Below are 21843 nucleotides of genomic sequence, written 5' to 3'. Positions count from 1 at the left end.
TGGGCGGGAAACTCAAGTCTGCCCTCCACCCCAGCAACAGCAGCCACCAATCCCTAAACCCTGCCCCTTCCCCCAGCAACAGCGACAGCCAATTCCTAACCACCACCCCTCCCCCGTCCAGTACCGCCCACTGACCTTTCGCCGGCAACCAATCAGAACAGGGCATGGCTTTGACCAATCAGCCTTCCCCAGCCCCTATAAAACTGTTGCCTCTCCCTCAATAAAGTGGACTTGCGTGTTTACCTTGTCTCCGCGGTAGTTCTTCTGCCGTGCGCCCTCCAGTCCTGAGAGCCCCCGACAAGGGCCTGGCCTCCCTTGTCCCCAGTTCGTCGCCTGCTTCTCCGGGCGACCCCTTTGTCGCCTGCTTCTCCGGGCGACCCCTTCGTCGCCGGCTTCTCCGGGCGACCCCTTCATCGCTGGCTTCGCCGGGCGACCCCGTCAGCCGAACCGTGCAACCCCTTGTGAGACCGATCCCTCGTCTGCTGCCGGACCGACCCCTCATCCCAAGTGGGACCGACCCCTCGTCCCAAGCGGGCCCGACCCCTCGTCCAGAGCTGGACCGACCCCTCATCCGCAGCCAGACCCCACCTCTACCGACCGAGCAAGCCGCCGCATTTCCCTATCATAAAGGCATGGCCTGTAGCATGTTTGGTGCTTGTGTCCACCAGTCATGGTGCAGTCATCCCCTGCTGTCCGGAAGACTTCCTTCAAGTTGAGCCCCTCTCCTTGGCCATCTTTCTCTTGATCCAAGGTGAAAAGCATTTTCTCTTGGTACCTCAATGTTGTTAGCTTTGAACTTGGTTTTCCCAATGCCTGGGTCATGTCGAGGAAAAGGGACACAAGGGAGAAGAGCAGGTAGGGAGAAGGGGCTGTGGGCACTGAGGGCTGCTTTGGGGAGCCTGGTTTGTGGGCAGGGTGCCTACCCACACTGCTGTCAGGTACACTAGGGTGAGAGGGCCTTGGAACTTCAGGCTGGGGACATGGTGCTTCTTCCAACTACTGCCCTCTCCTTCTTTGCCCCTGACTTACTTTGATCCTCTGAAATGATTTGCACCAGCTTGTTATCCTCTGGCTTTTCCCCATCCACGGTGAGTTCTTCCATGGCCTTGTGGATCACAGCTGGAGCCATTTCCTGGTTGGACACCTGTGGTGGATCACAGGACAGACCCCCAGGGCATGGTTCCTGGAGACAGTTCCCACACAGTGCAGCTGCCAGAGACCTATGGAGCCACCTCTGGTCAGGATTGGGTCTAAGGGGCCTCACCATCTTCTCTTGCTCTTCTGTGGAGACCTCCATGGAATGAAGGGATTCTTTCCATTCATTCCTAACCCCATCTCGTACAAGAAACTTCACCTCCGTCTTTAGGCTGTTTCTCAGGGTGGGTCCAAACCTCTGCCCTGTATGCTGAACCCTGTCCCGTGGGTCCTCAACCTGCACAACTGCTATGGACTTCCAGGGCCCTGGGGACAAAAGATGACAATGCAGCAGAGGGTGGGAAATGAGAAGTAAAATCTGGGCCTCACTCTGTTTCCTCATGCCTCCCAATCACAGAAGGTGGCTTGCCCTCAGGGAGTGCCACTCCTCCAGCGTTGGCCCTCCAAGACTCCCCCATGGTAGAGCACACAACATCTAGTCCAAGCTCTGATATCAGAGAGGAGGAGGGGCTGGGTGACAACCTACAGCACACCAGAACTGCCCCAGGCTCCAGGATGCAGCTGTGATCAGTAAGTCCAGGCACAGTTACCTTGACTATGAAGGCCCAGCTACAGGCAGAGCTTAGGACAAGGATCAACCAAAAGACAGCTGAGTAAATCCACACCTGCTCCTTGCCAAAAGAGAAGTGCAGCCTGGGGCAAGTGTGCAACATGGTAGCTCAGCCAGACTCTGTGCAGTGGTGCAGTGGGGGCTGGGATGGCTCCATCTGCACATGCCATCCAGGATCTGACTCCTGCTCACATCTTTTTGGCCACCATCCCGGGGAAGACCCATAATCCCTTCAGGGTCATGGCATCAGACCCTCATTGGCCTGTGTCTCCACACACAGGTCCAACCTCCATTCTGAAACCAAATGTCACCTGCTGTCCCTGTTCTGCTCTGATCCTCCAGTGACTCCCATCTCCCCCATGAGAAACTCAAGCTCCATTCAGCAGCTCACAGGATCTGATGTGACCCAGCTCCCACAACTTCTCTCATCTCAACTCTTCCCCTTGACCCCTGCTCCTTCACCTGGCCCCAGGTTGTTCCTCAGACTGGCCAAGCACATGTCCACCATGGGTCTGGCAGGCTGTCCCCTCCATCCTCCTCTTTGGGGCTGTCTTAGAGGGCCTTTGCTATGCCTTCCTCAGCATTTCAGACTCAGCCCCTATGTCCACTATCTGAGCCCTGACTGCCATCAAACTCACACTCTTCCCATCTCTGGAGGTAGCTGTCTATCCACCGCCACCAACTGGGAAGTCTACTCCAGGATGGCAAAGAGGGAACATGCCATTTCTTATGTGTCTACTGCCTGAATGAGTGATGGGCTCCAGGGGACAACTACACATCTGGCTCACCATCATGCTTTTGTAATGTTGGCCATTGTCCTCCTCCAGGCTGACACAGACAATGCAGTAGTCAATCACATGCCACATATAGCATGGTCATGAGTTTTGGCACCTGGGGATGAACCATCTGACCCAGGGTTTGATGGATGAGGATGAAGAGGATGTTTCTCTGGATGCTGATGTGACAACAGAGTTCTGTGTTGATGCAGAGTTTGACTGCCCCAACTGTGTGTGACACAAGATTAGCAGAAGGCCTGGAGCCTTGGGGCTGCCTAGGACTGCTCTAGAATCTCTAGAAGGGTCTAGAAATTCTTTAGGAGTCAACAATTCTTGGCCTCTGTGTGGACCCAGACAAGGCCAAGCAGGCAAAGAAGAGTGAGGACAAGGGCTGACATGGGAAGAGGTGGTCACTCACCTTCATTTCATGGTCATCTTGGGACTCTAGGTCATGGTCCAGGTGGATATTCACCTTCGAGCTGGAGGAACCGGCCTCATGTGTGTGGGGTGAATCAGCTGCATCCCCACTGTGGAGCTGGAAACTGGAGTAGGGGTTGCTGCTGCCACTGGATTCAGTGTCAGGGGCCTGGCAGCTAGATGGATAGGTCAGCTTCCCTTGGGGGCCTCCCCTGGAATGCAACCAAACTTGTCCCCTGCTATCACTGCACCTTGCCAAGGGGTCATTCCATTAATAGTAGACAGGGACTCTGATTCACTTGGAGATCATGCACCACCCCATTTCACAGAAGAGGAAACAGGCCCAGGGATGGGGCAACTCACCCAACTCACAGGCTTGGTTGGGAGTGGAGCTGGGATCCCCAGGCTAAGCTGTCAGGCTCCCCAAACCCACACTTAGCCTGAAGCTTCCATGAGTCCTGAGCCAGCCCATACTTGCCCACCCTTGATGGGGAACTCACTCTTCACTCCAAGGCTTGATGCCTTCCAGGTGGTGTTTGTCCTTCAAGTTCTTACTGGCCAACTGGGATGGGGGCTCCTGTGGGAAACAAAGGCATGTTGTTTCCATGGAAGCAAGTTACTTCCTTGACCACTGAGTCAAGCTGTCCCTTATGATTATCGGTGCAGAGCACAATCTTGGCTGGGTAAGCACACCTGCAGGCAGAACAATACATATAGAACAGAACAACCTGGGTAACAGGATATATGAGTATAGTTACTGATTCTTATAATAATAGTTCCAGTAAGGTTTGTTGGGTTTTCATCAATCACTAGTTAATATAGTATGAGGTAAGGGTAATAGGTAAATTGATTTTGTGCTGAATGTCACGTAGGTTAGGGGTATATATACTAGCCCCTCGACTCAATAAAGTTGTCTGATGAGCTTGAGAGATCAATGCTCTCAGATCCCCTGAACCCAGTCTCTCTTTGTCTTTCATTCCCGATACCTCGGGTCACCGAACAAGACTCCGACAGGTGGCACCCAGACGTGGGGCCCGAGGCAGAGGATTCATCAAAGTACGGCAGCGTAGGATCTTCCACCTCTGGATCGGGAACGCGGAAAGCTGAAAAGCCTTTTTTAAGGTAAGGAGCATCGAAATTAATTAACCCGGGTAAATTGCTGCTTCATATTATTAAGTTTTGCTTTCCGTTAGCATCAGGGTATGGGTAATCAACCAGGACGCTTGGAAGAATATTCACAGGTTTTGAAAACACTGTTGCACAGTGTAGGCGTCACAGTTAAGACTGCAGATTTGTTAGAATTGTTTGCTTTGGTTCAAAAGCATTGTTATTGGTTTCAACCACAAGGAAAGAATTTGATGAATGTTAAGCAGTGGAGGCAAGTAATGAAAACATTGCGGAGAGCATATCAGAAAGGAGAGAATATACCTGTATCAGTTTGGGCCTTAGGACAGCATATTGCTGCTGCATTAGATCCTTTGCAGTCTGACAAAGAGGAAGAGATTGTTCTTTTCTCTAGGGAGGAAACGGCTATGAATGATACAGGTAAAGATAGGAATTTGGAGGAGGATCAGGAAGAAGAGGAGTTATTTGAAGTTAGAGACACAAATCCATTCTTAACTAAATCCATGTCGGAGCTAAATATTTCTAAGGCAAACATATATCCTAATTTGACTCATGAGGTTCCTTCTGCACCTCCAGAACCTGGAAAAGTACCTAGTGGACTTTTCTCTACGGACATGCCTTATGTTTGTAGCAGCTTTAAGCCAAATCCTGTGCCTGTTACTCCATTAATGAGATGTCTTTTACTGGGATCTAGTCAAGGTGAGCCTCTGGCTATGCAAGCTGTAGTAGCTTTTCCCATAACTGTTCAACAAATTCCTCCTGATGCTCAACACCCACAAGGGGGTGTCAAGTTTCATCCTGAGCCAAAAACTTTTAAACTATTGAAAGATTTAAAACAGGCAAAGATACTAAATAATGTCCTTGTTAGTGAAATCAGGCTTGTAAGAAAACTCTCTGTTAAAGTGTTAACTAAGATAAGGAAACTATTCTGGCAGCAACTCTGCAACTCCCCTGCTGTCTACATGACAATGTAGCTGTGGGCTAGTGGGGGTTAATAGAGTTAAGCCACTGAAAAAAGAGAAAAACATGGCAACATTGGTGTTCTGTTTTATTTCCATGCTAATTCTAATTGGGCTTATTTAACCAAGATAATAAAATTAGTACAAAATTTTTATCAAGGTTTAAAAAGGAATTTTCAGTTTTAAATCAATAGTTTACTCCTGAACTTCAAGTCTCAGTATAGTCTTACAGAGTAATAATCCAAAAATGTGTGTTAACGGTCTGTCTAAAGTGCTAAATTAGAGTTTTAACTACATTTATGCTGCTCAAGTTATCTTAACTGATTGCTGATAACTAATAAAAATGTTTCCAAGCACAAGCTTGCATGTTACAGGCAACATGGATTCCAGAAGAAATCTGAAGAAGTGATATTTAAAATGTGATATAATGGAGAGCTTAAAAGCAGCTATACCAAGAAAGTAAGAATTATGAGTTAATTGTAAACTGTATGTTTCTGTTACTGTGTTGTGATTGTTCTGTGTTTGTTCGTTCAATGTCAGTGTATATTTTGATACCTCCGGATGGTAATATAAATTAATAAAATTTATAAAAGAGCTCTATTCAAATGGCCAAAAATTAAATAAGCGCTTATATTAATACATAAGTTTAAATGTTAATAAGATCTCTGCAATGATAAAAATTGTGAGTCTTGATTAACAAAATTACTATAAGTCTTTATAAAAGGTTGTTCTTGCCTAGATTGAAATGAATAGCTTATTTTTCTTCACAGGATAATATGAAGGATGTAAAACTTAAATGAATATTAAAAAGGTTAAAAGTTTGTGAGAATGCTAATTGAAATTTAATAAGTTTTTGCAAAAAAGTGTGTTTTGCCCTAAAGTAGGATGGCTAATTTTCATAAACTCTTGGAACTTAAATGTATGTGGCAAGTTATATTAAAAAAAAAAAAATTTATAAGTTGAATAAAAGGTGTTTTAAAGTGTTATAAAATTAACAAGTTTTTTCTTTCCTTAATCCCTCTGTTAATTAAAGTTGTATGAGTAAAAGGTTTCTATAAATGCTTAAAAGTATATAAAGTTATCAATATTTCAGCATAATATTAAAAAGAAAAATACAATGTGGTTAATTATGGTTTTAATTATTATAAAAGAGTGTGTGTCACAGAAACAACCTCTTATCATAGATTAAAGTAACAACACTGTAGTATGCAGCAATCCCAAACACTGCTAGTTGCAAAAAGTTAATGTCCAGCTGTGTTGCTATCACTTTGTTTTAAAACTTGCTAAGACTTTCTTTAGTGTCTTCTTAGACAGATCAAGCCAGCTGCATTCCTCTATCTGTAAAAAACGCAACAATAAACTTCTGCGGTGCTTTTCAGGGCTATGTGCATAGCCCAACTATCTTGTACAGTATTTACTATAGTAATAGTAATAAAAAAGCAGCATACGTTACTTCTTGAAAAGAACAGGCTTGGCAGACTCCATTCACATCTGCTCAGCATACTGAACTTGCTGCCATCATTAAGGTGTTAACAATATTTAAGGAAGCTTTGAATATTGTTTCTGATTCTGAATATGTATGCCTTACTGTTAAGCATATTGAAACGGCTCATATCTTTGTTACTGATGAATTATCTCAACTTTTTGCTGATTTGCAACATCTCATTAGATTACGACAGCATCCTATTTACATTACACATATACGTTCTCATACATCTTTGCCTGGTCCTATGACAGCAATTAATGCTCGAGCTGATTTATTAGTGGGGTGTTTACAAAGTACTCGTGATTACCATGCTTTAACTCACATTAATGCTAAAGGCCTGCGAGATAAATATCAAAAGTTAACAAGACTACAAGCGCAGGAAATTATCTGTACTTGTCCGACCTGTGGACCACTGACAGCAGTGCCTTTTCAGGCTGGAACTAATCCCAGAGGCCTGACTCCTAATCAGTTATGGCAGATGGATGTTACTCACATTCCATCCTTTGGTAAATTACAATATGTTCATGCTTGTATTAACACTTATTCTCATTTCATGTGGGCTACTGCTCAAAGTGGGGAACGGTTTCATCATGTTCGCTCACATCTCTGGTCTGCTTTTGCTGTGATGGGATGCCCTCTAAAAATTAAAACTGATAATGGGCCCTCTTACATTAGTAAATCCTTTGCTTCCTTTTGTAAAAAATATGCTATTGAACATGTTACTGGCATTCCCCATAATCCTACAGGTCACGCTATTGTTGAACGATGCCATCATACTCTCAAGACTATGCTTTTAAAACAAAAAGGGGGAGATGATGGTATGATATCACCTAAAGATCAATTGGCTAAAGCTTTATTTACCTTAAATTTTCTTAACATTTATGATTCTATGAAACCAGCTGAATATCATTTTGGACATTCTCAAAAATCCACAGAAATTGCAGACTCTGAGAATCAACCAGTATTTTGGAAAGATGTTTTAAGTAATGAATGGAAGAAAGGCAGGGTTAAGGTATGGGGGCGAGGCTATGCTCTTACCATTTCAGAAAATGGAGAAGAAATCTGGCTTCCGGCAAAAAGGATTAAACCTAGGACTGAAGAAGTGGAGTCTTCTACACATGTGGATCCTACTGATAGTGAAACCGGCAATGGTAATGGTAATTACACATATTGGGCTTATATCCCTAATCCCCCATTACTTCGAGTGTTAACCTGGAAAAATCCTTCTTTTCCTGCCTATTTGAATGAAACTATTATATTTCCTGGACCTGTGGATGATAGGTTACCACTTAAGCCACGAGAAGAAGGACAAAAGATTTATAATCTCCTTCTTCCATTTGATTTCCGACCTCTTTGCATTGGCAATTGCCCACCATGTATGGCTGTGAAAAATAGAACTATGATCAATTTTAGCCATAATAATACTAAATCTTTGGTAACTTTATTCCCATCCTATCAATACCAAGAATATAAGTATCCAAGTTATAGTTGTCCTAAGAGAAATGCTGGTGATATGCAAAGATGGTATGAATGCCATATGGGAAGAGGATCTGTCGTTTTTAATGATTCCTATGGAATAGTTTTGGAAAGTGCCCCTATGGGGAATCCCAACAAATATAAGGGCAGATTTATTTGGTATGGTATAAATAGCATGGGACAACAAATTAGTAATACGCAGTATCCCTTTCATGAATCCCTTGATTTAGATGAAAAAAATAATTTTTACCAAAAATAATAGTGATTGGAAAAATATAGGGAAATGGGTTCCTTTTCCATGGTGCAATAGCACTGGAATCCATGATCAAAAACAAATATGGAAAGTCTTCTTAGGAGTGACATTTACTTCTGAATGGAAAGGTAATAAAAGTATGGATGGACAATATTTACAATTAGATCAAATTCATCATTTTCAATCATGTGTCAGAGATCCACATGTGTTTGTGGTAGGGAAGGCTACCATTACTGAAAATGCTTTGTTTTATAAGGATGGCGCTTTGTATACTTGCTTGTCTGAGAATATCTTACAGAATGGAGGTATTATCACCATGGCTCGCCGAAGATGAGGAGTGTGGATCCCGGTGAAAATGAATCGGATGTGGCAGTCATCACCTGAAAGTCATCTTCTTTTCCACCTGGCTCAAGGACTGTTGAAACGATCTAAGAGATTTGGGACTTCTCATAGCTGGCATTCTTGGCCTCATTGGTGTCATCGCTGCTGCTGCCCCTGCTGCTGTTGCACTGCATGAGACGGTGCAGACACAGCAATACGTGCATGATTGGCACAAGAATGCAAGTGACTTATGGCATAGTCAAGAGCACATTGATGAAGGACTTAATAACAGAGTTAGTGATTTGGAATCTGCTGTTTTACACTTAGGAGATCAAGTTTATAATTTGAATTTGTTAAGAGGATTGAAATGTGATTGGAATGAAAGTAATTTTTGTATTACTCCTTTGGATTATAGCATGTCTATGTTTCAATGGAAGAAGATCAGAAATCATTTTTTAGGACATAAAGGAAATATGTCATTAGAAATTGAGGAATTGCAGAAAAAGATTTTAGAAATGTCTCATAATCAGATATACGTAGATAGTGATAAGGATATCTTTAATGGTTTGATTTCACATTTAAATAAGTTTAATCCTGTTGATTGGTGGAAATCTCAATATTTCTTATCTGCCTTAGGAATAGGGATATGTGTATTAATCCTGTTGCTCATGGTTGTCGCTTGCCTGGGAAAAGGTGTTTGCCAGAGATTGCACCGTGTGGACACAATGGGACAAGCAAACAACATAGTACTTGCTAAAACTCTACAATAGTACCCCGAAGTCAGTGCGCTTGGCTGGTAGTCAGTGACGGGCAACTTGGCTAGCCTTTCAGTCAACCTAAGACAGGGACGTGGCCTTTCGCTGCCACGCTTCCCCATGACGGGTAAGGCTGATTGCACATAGCCTCGACCTAAGACAGACACAGTCACCCTGACTAAAACAAAAAGGGGGAAATGTGGGAAACAAAGGCATGTTGTTTCCATGGAAGCAAGTTACTTCCTTGACCACTGAGTCAAGCTGTCCCTTATGATTATCGGTGCGGAGCACAATCTTGGCTGGGTAAGCACACCTGCAGGCAGAACAATACATATAGAACAGAACAACCTGGGTAACAGGATTTATGAGTATAGTTACTGATTCTTATAATAATAGTTCCAGTAAGGTTTGTTGGGTTTTCATCAATCACTAGTTAATATAGTATGAGGTAAGGGTAATAGGTAACTTGATTTTGTGCTGAATGTCACGTAGGTTAGGGGTATATATACTAGCCCCTCGACTCAATAAAGTTGTCTGATGAGCTTGAGAGATCAATGCTCTCAGATCCCCTGAACCCAGTCTCTCTTTGTCTTTCATTCCCAATACCTCGGGTCACCGAACAAGACTCCGACAGGCTCCAGCTCACAAGACAGGTGGTAGCTACAGGGCAGAATGGTGGCTGTAGGGTCCCAGGAGCCACACCTCAGATCTCCCTCCCAGTGTCTGGACAGCAGTTGGCATTTGGGTACCCAGCTGTCCTCAGGCAACAGGTCCTATGCTGACCCAGGATCCTCCGCGGTGATCTCACAGCTATAGTGGCCTGATGCTGTCTTGGCCTCACCTATCTTTCTTGCTGAGTTGCTTCATGTCCCCAAACCAGGCCCCAAATTTCTCACTGGGCATAAGGGAGTCAAAGCAACAGCCTGCCTGGAGCTGCTGGAGTTCAGCAATCATCTGGTATTCCTAGGGCCAGAGGGAAGGAATAGTCACTGCTGAGGCCTGGGTGGTCTTCCTGGGTGGGATAGGGGCCAGTGGCTGTTTTGCCCCTGTGGCTTCCCCAATCCCGCCACTCCCTTCCAGTCTCTAACTGCCCTCAGAGCTGAGTTCACACAATTGATCCTCCATGAAGTTGTCCTTCATCCAACTTTATCCGTCACCCTTGAGAAGGAGGCTTTGGTCCTGTCCTTTCTCCTCAAACTCTCCCCATCAAGCTAAGAGGAAGCTGCATGAAGTCTGGGGGTGTCTTGCCCAGGAGGGTCTCTGTGTTCCATCCCACACCCCACCCCAGCCCACCCCAGCAGTGATGGCCACAGCTACTCACCTTCCTCCTTTTTTCAAAATTGACCATCCTTCCCTGGAAGACAGAGTTGCCTCCATCATGAAGGGGCCCGCATTCATTGCCATGCTCATCACCACACCTGAGCCCGTCACTCTGCATTACTGCAGGGTTCAACATGAACAGGCAGTCCAGACAAGGGATGGAACCAGGCAGACTCTGGGCACCAGGAGTGGAGACAGAACTTCTAGTCCAAGGTTCTGATGACAGTGGAGAGATGGGCCTTTGGACCAGCCTCCTTTTACTTGTCTGCAAGAAGGCCATGGCACTCCAGCCCCAGGGAGGCTGTGAGGGTTCACGAGACCCCGTATGCCCACAGCTGAGAACTCAGGGCTCAGGGAATGGCCTCTCCTTCCAAGCTTCAGGGTCCCTTTCCCACCCTGCCCCTGCCCCCAGGCTCACTTACTTCTAAATACTCCTGCATTGCATTGTCCACCATCAAAAATTCGGTGAGAAATGTCCCCAGGCATGGGACAACGCTCTCGATGACACCCTGTGGCATTGGGTAGGGTGGGGATGAACACAGGCTCTGAGGTGTGCCCCAGACCATGCCCTAAATGCTACTTAGCCTCAGACTTCTAGGACCACACAACCTTCCCTGGACAGTGTTGGACACTAACTCACACCCCCTAATTTCACTTCCAGACTCCAAGGACCCCAAACTCCCTTGCAATCCCTTCCCAGCACAGGCTTTTCTTAAGTCACAGAGTTTAACCCCTCCCCCCCATCCACTTTGTGTCAGGTCTTACAGGTCCTTATCCTGACTGGCTGCAACTAGTCCCCCAGGATTCCCACTGCTCACAGTCCTAAAGGTTCCAGGGACATTGAAGGGAGGCTTTCCAGGTGTACGGGTCCAGAGGGAAAGACTCAAGGAGGGTCCCCATGCTGACTTTGAGGTCACCTTTCCCTGACCCTCCCAGCCTCATGCACATTCACCATCTCTTTCTGCTGCTCCTTCTTCTGGGTTCTTTTGGGTTTCATCTCCTGGGTTGAAAACTTGGAGATCTCCTCCTGTGAAGGTTGAGGACTAGGTCAGTGAGGCCCTCCCTCCCTCACTATTGTCCCTGGGATCTTGGACACCTGAATCAAGTGGAAAGGTGGACATCTGCTTCCATCATATGCCTGATATCCCCTGCATGATCTTGTGTAAGAGGACTGGCCTCCCTGGGCCTCTATCTCTGGTGTAAGGATAGAGACCTGAACAGCCACATCAGGAGTCCAGAGGACTTAGAGTTGCATGCTAGCAGCAAAGATGCTCTGGCCATCATGCTTTACCCCTCAGAGTCATGAGAATGCTCAACGACATTCCTTTTCTCCCTTGAGCTTCACCACCTCAATGTGAGGGTGGCAACACTAAATGGTGATGCCTCATTTCCACATGAGGACACAGAGCCTCATGTGGGTGTCAACTTGGACCGATTCACTCAGGGCATCAGAGGACACCATCTGTTCCCCAGAAGGAGGCCACATCTGAGCTGACCTCACCCCACCACCAACCACCACTAACTGGTGTCTGGTTCTCCCAGCCTCTGAGTGTGGGTTTTGGCCTCATAACATCCCAGCCTTGGAGCTTGAGAATGTCTCTGGAAGCTGAGTTGAGCAGCACCTACCTGCTCCAGCCAAGAGAAGTGGAGACCCCAAAGTCTGCCTGAAGCCATACCAAAGGCATCCCCTCTCCAGAGGTCCACTCAGGACATTCTGTATGCAGACAAGTCTGGCATCCGCTCAGGAATGGGTCTCCATGTATCCAGGCCTGGTTACCCAGGTAGGGTGAATGCTGCCAGAAGTACTTAGCATTGAAATTTTGCTTCCTTTTTTAATGTGGAAGCTTCTAGTTATGCTCAGGAAGGACGGCCATGGTTTCCAGTCTCCTAAGTATTTCTCTTAGCTCTCTGGCACACATGTCATTAGTCACAAGGCAGTTATGAAACCCTCCCACTCAGATGGAGACTTCTCATCCTGCCAGTTCATCATCTCCTCTTGGTATGTCCCAGCCACCTCCACTGAACAACAGCCTACTGCACGACAATGGCCCCTCACCAGCACCCAAAGCAGGCATATTCCTCTACATCTTCAGAATAGGCCAGACTGGATTTGTTCAAAGAAACTTTTAGTGAAAAACTAACATCCCCACCACCAGAGCCCTGACCCTCCAGCCTCCTCTTTACCTTAATGATTAACTCACAGCTCTGTGAGAGGTTGTTCTCATTGGAGACAAACTCAGATAGCATCTGAAAGAGGTGGTAGCTGTCCCTGAGGGAGGGCAAGAAGGAAGGAGAAAGGTAGGAGTGGGTTGGAGGCTGTAAAGGCTAATCCATTTTAGTTTAGCCAGCTGGGACTCAGACTGCCTGAGTGGGTGGTGCTGAACCTGGGCAGCTCTGAGTGTTACAGGACATCATGGGACTTGGGAGCTGGGCTCTGCAGTGGGCACAATGAGGTACCCCATCCCATTTCATGAGCATCTGGTTCTGATATGTGTAAATGTCAATGGATAGAGGGTGGTGCTGACAAGCAAGCATTTAACATGGTCCCATTTGGTTCAACTCTAACTGGCAGAGGAAGCAACCAGTGCTGAGGTAGAATAGTTGATCTCATCAACCTAGAGCCTCAGCTCACCTGGCCATTGCCCAGGAGCCACTGCCTCCCAAGCCCCCTGAAGGGCAGTGTGCAGCCCCCACAAGGTCCCTGGTCCAACCTGGTGTCCCACAAGTGGCCTGCCCACCTGGAAACTTCCTCCCATGTCTTCTTAAGATGGTGAATTGATTGGTTTTCAAGAGCAGAGGGGATAGCATAGAGTAAGGAGAAGTTCTTGAGGATTTGGCACTCCTGGGAAGGGAGAAAGAATGAGCAGTGAGATGGGGTATGGGCGCCCCCCGGCTCCAGTTTCAGACCCTCAGCTGACATCTCCCCTCTAGAATGAGACAGATACACAGGGTGACCCTGAGGGCATGCCATGGACCTAGACAGGGACACCCACACTCAACCTGAGGGAGTAGCGTGGGTAGGAGGTGAGGATATCATAGTGCTGTGCTACTGGCCAGGGAGGGCCTGTAAGATTGAGAGTCAATAAGAGCATAGAGGGGGCTCCAGAACTACAGGGAGGGTCCCCTGAGCATACCCTGGCCACCTCGATCCAGTGCTCCACCACCCTGGCCCTGTCCTGAGCCTTCATGCTCTGGTCCCCAAGGCAGGTTGTGATGACGCAGTTGGTCACATGGTTGAACTGGGTGATGACAGCACAGACGGTGGGGGCTACATGCTCCTGGCCCTTTTTATTGTGCTGGGACCAGGCGGTGCCCAGACAATGATAGGGCACCAGTTTCTTGAACAGCTCCTGGGGAAAGGAGATGTCAGCCAGCCCCACACCCATGCACCTTAGATCCTGAAGACCCTCAAGACCCAGGCCAGGATCCAGTGGTCTCAGCTGGATCTCAGCAGGCTGAGGACAGAGTGTGTTCTCTGTCCCTGAGGGGACCTAGCACTCAAGTGACCCAGGGCCCAAGCCTAGAGGGGAAGAGAGAGCTGCACTTTCAAGTCCCTCTCACAAATTCCAGCACGGGAGGTGCCTCAAGCCTCCTCAGGCCCAGGTGGTACCATGGCTCCTCCTGGTAATGTCTCCTGGGCCAGCTAGCAGTCATGAGCATGGCCCTGTGGGGGCCATAGGCTTTGGGTGCCTGCCACAGGATCCAGTGCACATCAGGGTCATATTAGTCTCAATGCTGTGGAGACCCCCTGCAGAGAGAAGGCCAGCCATGGAGCTGGTTGCACCTCTATGAGCTCCCTTCCATGCCCAATGGCCAAGCCCACCAGGATTTCTATTTCTTTGCTCTCATGTAATCTTCACAGTCTATGTGTATGGCAGGTATGTTTAGTGTCCTATATCTACTCTCTAGAGAGAAGTGCAGGTTTGGGATTAATAAACTTGCTCAGGTTACAATGTTGGGAGTGGAACCAGGCTTTGGAACAATATCATAAGATTCTGGGTCAGGGTATGCTAAGGCAGACCCTGGGAGGAAGATCCACCCAAATCCACCCTGCCAATCCCAGCTGCTCACTGCATCCATCAGTGTCAATTGCTGTGCCACCAGTTCAGGAGGGAAAGCCAGGAGGTTAGCCTTCTCCTCACTCAGCAGGTTCTCTGAGGTCTCAGGCCAGGGGCTGGAAGGTCCTGATGGTGTAACCTGCCCTGCTGCTGACTTTAGCTCTGGCAGTGGCTCTGGTGGTTCTGCCAGACATGCCTTCCCCTCGAGAGGTGGTACTGGTGAAGGTGAAGAAATAGGCTGTGCCTCCAGAACGGACACTGGTGCAGACTGTGTAGGTGGCACTGAAGACAGTGGTGAGATTGCCTCCAGCTCAGGAAGTTGTGCTGCAGATGGTGATGTGACTTCCTCCAGTCTGGCAGCAGGGGCTCCATCTGGGGATGGAGCTGGCTCTACCTTCAGAGTGGTTATATGTGCTACTTCCATAGGTAGTGGTGGAGGTGGTGAGGGAGCCAAATCAGCCTTTGGAATTTCCCCTGTGTCTGCTGCAGACGGTGGAATTGGTGCCACAGTTTGCACTGGAGGCATTTAGAGCTCTGGAGCTGACAAGTGAGCTGGAGAAGAGTTAGGTTTGACCCTATGAATGGCTCCAAGTGTCTTTCAAATACAGAGAAGATCCCACTACTTCTAGGGGATAACCAGCCCAAAAAACTGTGCCCAGACTGCAGTCTCCCAGGAGACTAGACTGAGGATCCTCCTTGCTACTGGCCCAAGAGCAATCTCTGGGAGGTCCTGCCTCCTGTGTGATCAAGCCCTGGCCCCCAGCCCACAAGCTCACACGCTACCACCCTGAGCCTCCTCACCATTTGGGTCTGCCTCAGTGGGTTCAGGATGACTCATCTGTGAAAGCAGAACCTCGGCGTGGTGCTCCAGGGCAGAGCCAGGAGCAGGGAGCAGGGAGAGTCTGCTAGTTGAAAGAAATCTTCAGGGTACTTGTCCAACCAGGTGCCCAGCAAGGAGGAGAGGGTGCTGAGGGTAGGTGGGTGGGCAGTAGAGTCAGAAAATGGTCTGTCTCCCACACTGCCCCCCCGGGACTCTTCCACTGGGACATAAAGCCTATAAGGACAGGGAAGGGTTTGGACTGGTTTGTTATTAGTCTGGCACTGACATACAGTAGGAGCTTCATCAATATGTGAGTGAGGAGGGGATAGGGTCTGTCCTCTGCTGGGCCCTCCTGGCCCCCATCCAGTAACTTGTGGCCTAAGGAGCTGCCTCATCTTCTGCCATGTGTCATGTGTCTACTCTTCCGACTGACACTGCCCTTCCAAATGACAGGGGCACAGCTGGCCCTGCCATCCCTGCAGGAGGCAGACAGGACTGAGGACCATGGCAGATTTAGAGCAGGCTGCTCATCACCTCCTGTCATGGGTCTGCATGAAATGGTGTTTTAGGGTCTTGGAGCTGTGGTGGGGAAGGGCCCTCTCAGGGACCAACAATGATCCGACAGGGTCCTCTGCAACCAGTGCCCCAGCACCCCACCCACAGCTTCCTTTGACTCCTTTCCAACTGGGAGGAAATCCCTCTGGACTCAGCCCTCCAGGACGGCCATAGAATGAGTAGGGTCCAGTGTTCTGCCCAGCCCTTCCCTGCCACCAACCACCCAACTCCCCACACTGGTCTCAGGTGAGGAGAACCCCTGCCCCTTTCCCAAAGTGCACTCACTCTAACTTTTTTATGTCAAGACAAATGTCATGCTTGCCACAGCCATGGCATTTACATCTATATCTAGGAGAGACCATGAGCATGTCACAGCTAACTTACTGAGTGTACTCCCTGCTTAAGATGACTCGTGTTACTGCCTGCAGCCCCAACTCAAATGGAACCCAGAAGAGCAAGGAAATTTGTCTGCTTTATTCACTGCATGAAGCTACATGCTTCCGAAAGTGTCTGCACCTAGTAGACACTTGATGTATACTTGGTAAAGGACTTAGTCCTAGGCAGCACCTTTCAGACCTAGGGTGATTCTGGACCCCTCTGGTGGCCTACAATAATCCCTGCTCTGACAACACCAAGGAAGGAGGCACTGAAAGTGTTTCAAACCTCCTTTAGAAATGAGAAAACTGGGGTGGGTAAGGGGGAGTGGCTGTGAGCTTCTTCACTGGGAAGAGGAAAGTCCTGCCTAAGAACAGCACTGCCCCTCCAACCACCCTGTCCACTGAGCCAGGCTTGGGGAAGCACTTTCCATGGGTTCTCCCCATTAGTTCTTACCATCAACCTTGAAGGCTTTTCCTTTAACTGCTCCCATTCCCAAGGAGGAAACTGAGGCCAGTGGGTGAAATGACATTTCTGAGGCACAAGCATGTTGGGGCAGAGCAGTCAAGTGGCCAGGGATGGGGCTGGCTCTCACCTGTGGAGCACCCAGTCCAGGACCTGCTTGGTGGTGGTGAAGACCCGGTATGTTCCGAAGAAGATGTTGATGTACATGAGGTCGCCCTCCTGGAAGGCGGGCACCAGGTGCTCCACCAGCTTCTCCCAATTGCCTGCCTTGACTGTGCATACCACGGGGTTCTCCTCCCTTGTGAGGGTTGAGTTGTTCTTCCTCTAGGGTGTGTCAGAGGAGGCACGTGGGGTCAGAGTGAGAACTGTGGACCCTTAGGTGGGGCTGGGGCTGTGGGCAGACCTGCTGTCCCCAAGCCCTGAGTGACTTGAGGCTGAGGGGGTCATGGGTGCTTCTAGCAGAGGAAGGTCCTTGGCCTTGAAATTGAAGTTGAAGTGAGGAAATAATTGAAAGATGAGATCCTAGACACAGCAAAGGGCATATGCCTGGAGAGCCCCTGGGGGAGAAAGACCCCTGCAGGCCCAAGGATCTGAACAGTGGCCTCAGGGATCAGCAGACCCACCTGGTCAGTAATTGACTTTCAAGTCTCCGCTGCTCATAGGGTCAGAGTCACAAGGCTGTGCCATTTGCCACCCTGAACCCAGATCAGGCAAATGAAGGAAGATGAAAAGTCCCAGTTCCAGGCAGGGTGCAGGGACGCTCCTGCCTACACAGACAGCAGGTCGTAACTGAACTCCTCTACCCTTAGGGAAGTTTTCTGGCCCTTGTGCTTGACAGTGATGTCTGTGTGTCCTCTGTTCAGCCATCCCTTTCCTGGGAGCCTCTGCCAGGGGCAGTAGAGATCAGTGCCTTGGGTCAGGTGGGAGGTGTTCAGGGCAGCAGTGCTAACAGGGCCACAGGGAGGAACCATTCAAGGTCCAGCAGCACCAAAGACCAACTCACTTCTCGAAGCTGCCTCCCTTCCGGAATACTGGGCAGCCAAGTCAGGCCTCAGCTCCTGACCTGGGAAGCTGAAGGAGACAGATACTCGACATGGCAAGAACCCTTCTAAGTAAGAGGAGCAGTCAGGCTTGACGCAGGTTTTAAAGGACAGTCATGATGACTGCTGCTGGGGACATGGGACCAGGGAGTGGAAACAGAAATACAGCAGCAAAAAGCACACATGTGTGAGGTGAGCCCACCCCTCAGCCTACCCTGAAGGGAAACCCATGGAAAAGACTCCTCTCTGCTCTTCCTTTAACCATTTGAAGTGACCTGCCCTCTGGCCTATGGAATGGCAGTGTGGTGGGTGATTGGTGGGGTCCCAGATTCCTCAGGAAGTGGAGTATTGGGCCACTTAGGGGTTAAAGCCCTGGGAGAGAGAGCAAGGGAATGGCCAGGGTGGGAAACAGGCCCTGCAGCACTCCCCCACTGTTTCAGGGCCCCAATTGGCACCTGTTCCTACCTGGAACCAGCGCTGGCTCTTGCTTGGGCCATGAGAGGCCTGTATCTTCTGCAGAGAGACGCTGTAGATGAGGCCATCCTCCAGCTCCTCGCTGCCCACCTGCATAGAGCTCTGGGAAGACATTGCCCAGGAGCTGGGCCAAGGAAGTGAGCTAGTGGCCTGCCCTACTCCACAAGGGAAGCTGTTCTCTGTTTGGGCTGGAACCAAGATCAGGTCCAGATGGGCATCTGCCTTCCCCTCCAGCCCCACAGGAGAGCAGATGACAGCTGAGTGCTCAGGGTTAACACTGGTCCACACGGGTGCCACCCCCAAGATGAACGTTCCCACCCTTCCAGTCATGACCCAGCAGGTGACAGGGAAGCACCTACTGGGTTCCCATCCCTGACTTCCTGCTCCTTCCCAGGTTGCCCCAGTGCTCATGACTTCCACTCACTGGGATTTGGATGGGAAGTGGGACTGCCCAGGCAGGAGCACAGTAGGGGCATGTGCTGAATTGGCTGGCCCTGGGCCATGCCATGTTACCTTTGGGGACCTCCTGACTGACGACCAGAAGCCTTGTGGCTGAGGCCTGAGCCAGTGTCGAAAGCGATGACTAAAGGACTCATTCCTGGTCTGGTTGAGGCTGGAGCCTCGTGAATTGGGAACACAGCAGGAGAACATAGTTCCCTCTTGGGTGTCTCCTGCCAAGTGAGCTGGGAAGGGGCTGCCTGTGGAATCTGGGTGCCTGGTTACTAGAGTTCCAAGTTCTGCTGTGACCTCTCACCCAGGAAGTGAGGTAACCTCCTTAGTTCCCCTTACCTTGCCCCCTCAACTGTAAAAACTCCACAAAAGTCCCTCTGCATGTCTGTCTGTCTATCCTCCTCACCTAGATCACCTTCTAACTGGACACAGTTCTGTCAACATGTCCCTCCCCACAGCTACCTGGGAAGGCCTGTGTGCAGCTGGGGTCTCCAGATATGAGGAGACCCAGCTGAGTTCAGACCTGGCTACTTCTTCCTTTTGGTTTTGTGACCCCAGACTAACCACTGAGGCCTCCCCAGTCTCCTCACTGATGCAGTGGGACTCATTCTAGCATCTGCTTCCTGGGGACATCATCAAGTCTGTGGGGAGAACACTGCAAACCCCACAGTCTTGTTTCCCATGTATCTAATAGACAGACATGGAATAAACAGGAAGGGGAGGGACATAGCCAGAATACAACTCAAAACAGGGCTGGGGAGGGCTGTGTGATCTTAGGAAACTCACCTTCACTCCTGATTGCTGCCTCAGCCTGTAACATGATGTTGTTGTAGTGAGATGAAATTCAGCCATTGTTGCTGGGCCAGACTCCTTCCAGAGGCTTCCCTTTATATTTAGAGTCAGGTGCAAGTGCCTCCTCTCAACCTCTGTGGGGGCTGCCTGTGCCCTGGGTCCTGCCATCTCTGCTTCCAGGTATGAGCAACCTCATATATTCCCCTTGCACTGAGTCCTGGCCGAGTGATTTGCTGCTAAACAAAATAAAATGGCTAAGTATCAGGATATCCCTCCTATAACTTACACAAAAGGCTGTTCTGTCTTCACTGTTCTCCCTGTGAATGAACTCTCCCTCCCTTGGTCTCTCTCCTACTTAACATGAATCCTGCAGATCAGCACAGCAGGGCTGGGAAGCAGCTCCTTCCCCAACTGAGCCTCAGTGGAGGCTCTGCCCCCAGCAGCTGCCTTCCCAGCCTCCTCTCTGGCCAAACTCCCTTTGCCTCCCACTCTCCCCTGCTGCACTTTCTCCCAGGCACCCTCTTCCTACACCTGTGCAGGGCTGGCTCCCTCATGGCATTCTGGTCACAGTCTAAGTGTCACTTCAGTGTCCTTCCAGGCCCTCCCACCTGGTGGTCCCATAGCCCTCCTCGCAGCACCCTGCTTAGCCTTCTCTATAGCACTTGCTTTTTTCATGCACTTGCGTTTGCTTTCATGCTTCTGTCCACCTCCTGCTGGGTGGGGGCCTCAGGGGTTCTTTTCATCCACAGCCAGGACCAAGCACAGATCTTGTTGTAGCATGAGTGCTTGGTACACAGTTGCTGAATGAATACCTGAGATGACCTCTGGAGCCATTTACCAGACTCTGCCAGCCCAGAATTTGGAGATGGATGCTAATGACAGGAGGTGCATGTTGTGTCTGAGGCAGGTGGATGGCCAGAAAGTCCTCTGGATGACTCTGTCTCCAGGGTCTCAGCAGCCACAGTGGGCACAGCTGGTGATGAGGCTGCCTGACCCCTGCTGGCCAGCATTAGCACTGCAGCTCCTGGTGGGATATCCACAAAAGTGATCCCACACTTTCACACTCCTCAAGGCAGCGGCTCTCCTGGGCCCCTGGAAGAGCAGTGGGTCATCACAGAAGGACCAGGCTGAATGGACACTACCCTGAGTCTGTGGTACCATTGCGGATCACACACTCTAAACAATCCAAAGTGCTGATGAGACTGAGGCCTCTCTCCTTGTGTGCTTCTACTCCAGGGAGGTGCTCAGCCCATTTTGAGGTGGCCAGAGGCCCTCTGACCCCAGGCTTGTCTTTTCAAGGTGGTGCTGGGCTGCCCCCAGCCATGCATGGTCCTGGAACCTTGGGGATCCCCTTGCCATCAGCTTGGCATCTTCCCCTGTGTCCATATATGAGTCCATGGGCAGGTGGTGAGAAGAGTGGGTGCTACTGCCCAACAGCAGAGCTGCCTCCAGCATCTTCCTCAGTTCCACCTGCTCACCCCCCTGGTGTCCTCTCCTCCTCTGACCCCAGCCCCATAGTCCACACCTGGGGTGTCATGTGTGCCCTCCCTGACCTTGCTGCACATTGATGGGTGAGCAGGCAGCAGCAGCATCAAGTCCTATGGCTCTAAGGGAGCAGGCCCAGCCCGCGATGTGGGCTCAAGCTCACTGCTCTGCCCCATTCCTCTTCCCGAGCAGGGCCTTGTCCCCTGGCCTGCTCACTGGGGGAGGGGACCTCCCTAGTCAAAGCTCTTTAGGAGCTTTCTGCTCCCCTTCTTTATTCCCCAAGACATGCTCCTGATTGGAATCACTGGCTTCTTTTTGCCTTCAAGAAAACAGGGGCTGGATCCTGACACAGGACTGTGATGTGCTCCAGCTGTGGGTTTCAACCTCAGGCACTCTGACCCCAAGGTCTGTGTCTTACAGAAGAGCCTGAGGAGGTGGGTGAGTTACAGGGAATAGCCCTGCAGGCAGGGGGCCCTGAAGTGGGCATGGCCTTGGCATGTTTAAGGCATGCAGTGATCAGCCTGATGGTCTATAGCTCAGAGGTGGTGCTGGGTACACCTTCTAAATCTGTTTTCTTTCCACGGCCTCAAAGTTTTGCAGTCACTCAACAAACCTTCTTTGAGTGCCTCCTGGGTGTCTGGCACCAGGGAACAGGGTGTCAGGCACTGTCTGTGCT

General features: G+C 49.4%; 3 protein-coding genes across 5 annotated transcripts; 1 reads left to right on the top strand and 2 right to left on the bottom strand.

The window, feature by feature from the left end:
* Window positions 1-357: 357 nt before the first annotated feature.
* LOC131276464 (ral guanine nucleotide dissociation stimulator-like) lies at window positions 358-4030 on the bottom strand. Of its 2 annotated transcripts, XR_009183936.2 has the most exons (6): window positions 3945-4030; window positions 3459-3535; window positions 2960-3134; window positions 1265-1461; window positions 1030-1144; window positions 358-813 (listed from the first exon to the last, which is right to left on the bottom strand). XR_009183936.2 is itself a non-coding variant. In XM_058289746.2 (4 exons), exons 1-4 carry the CDS (start codon window positions 3563-3565, stop codon window positions 680-682), a joined length of 531 nt encoding a protein of 176 aa, XP_058145729.1. In that variant the 5' UTR covers window positions 3566-3718; the 3' UTR covers window positions 358-679. The 2 variants fall into 2 exon arrangements, 1 of the variants encoding a protein (XP_058145729.1); XM_058289746.2 differs by lacking the exons at window positions 1265-1461; window positions 3945-4030 and having other exon boundaries at window positions 3459-3718.
* On the top strand, window positions 4000-9907 carry LOC139437797 (uncharacterized). 2 transcript variants are annotated; one of them, XR_011647698.1, is made up of 2 exons: window positions 4000-4080; window positions 7575-9907. XR_011647698.1 is itself a non-coding variant. In XM_071212475.1 (2 exons), exons 1-2 carry the CDS (start codon window positions 4161-4163, stop codon window positions 8261-8263), a joined length of 1311 nt encoding a protein of 436 aa, XP_071068576.1. In that variant the 3' UTR covers window positions 8264-9907. The 2 variants fall into 2 exon arrangements, 1 of the variants encoding a protein (XP_071068576.1); XM_071212475.1 differs by lacking the exon at window positions 4000-4080 and adding an exon at window positions 4161-4782.
* A 19-nt stretch (window positions 9908-9926) lies between these two features.
* On the bottom strand, window positions 9927-15247 carry LOC101414344 (ral guanine nucleotide dissociation stimulator-like). The gene is made up of 9 exons (XM_023587736.3): window positions 14725-15247; window positions 13788-14003; window positions 13392-13495; window positions 12838-12922; window positions 11606-11680; window positions 11076-11162; window positions 10655-10687; window positions 10175-10296; window positions 9927-9993 (listed from the first exon to the last, which is right to left on the bottom strand). The coding sequence occupies exons 1-9, from the start codon at window positions 15235-15237 to the stop codon at window positions 9927-9929; spliced, it is 1302 nt and encodes a 433-aa protein (XP_023443504.3). The 5' UTR covers window positions 15238-15247.
* Window positions 15248-21843: the final 6596 nt, after the last annotated feature.

This window comes from Dasypus novemcinctus, chromosome 28 (assembly GCF_030445035.2).
Source record: "Dasypus novemcinctus isolate mDasNov1 chromosome 28, mDasNov1.1.hap2, whole genome shotgun sequence".
Classification (NCBI taxonomy): domain Eukaryota; kingdom Metazoa; phylum Chordata; class Mammalia; order Cingulata; family Dasypodidae; genus Dasypus; species Dasypus novemcinctus.
This window is presented reverse-complemented; position numbering and strand designations above follow the sequence as displayed.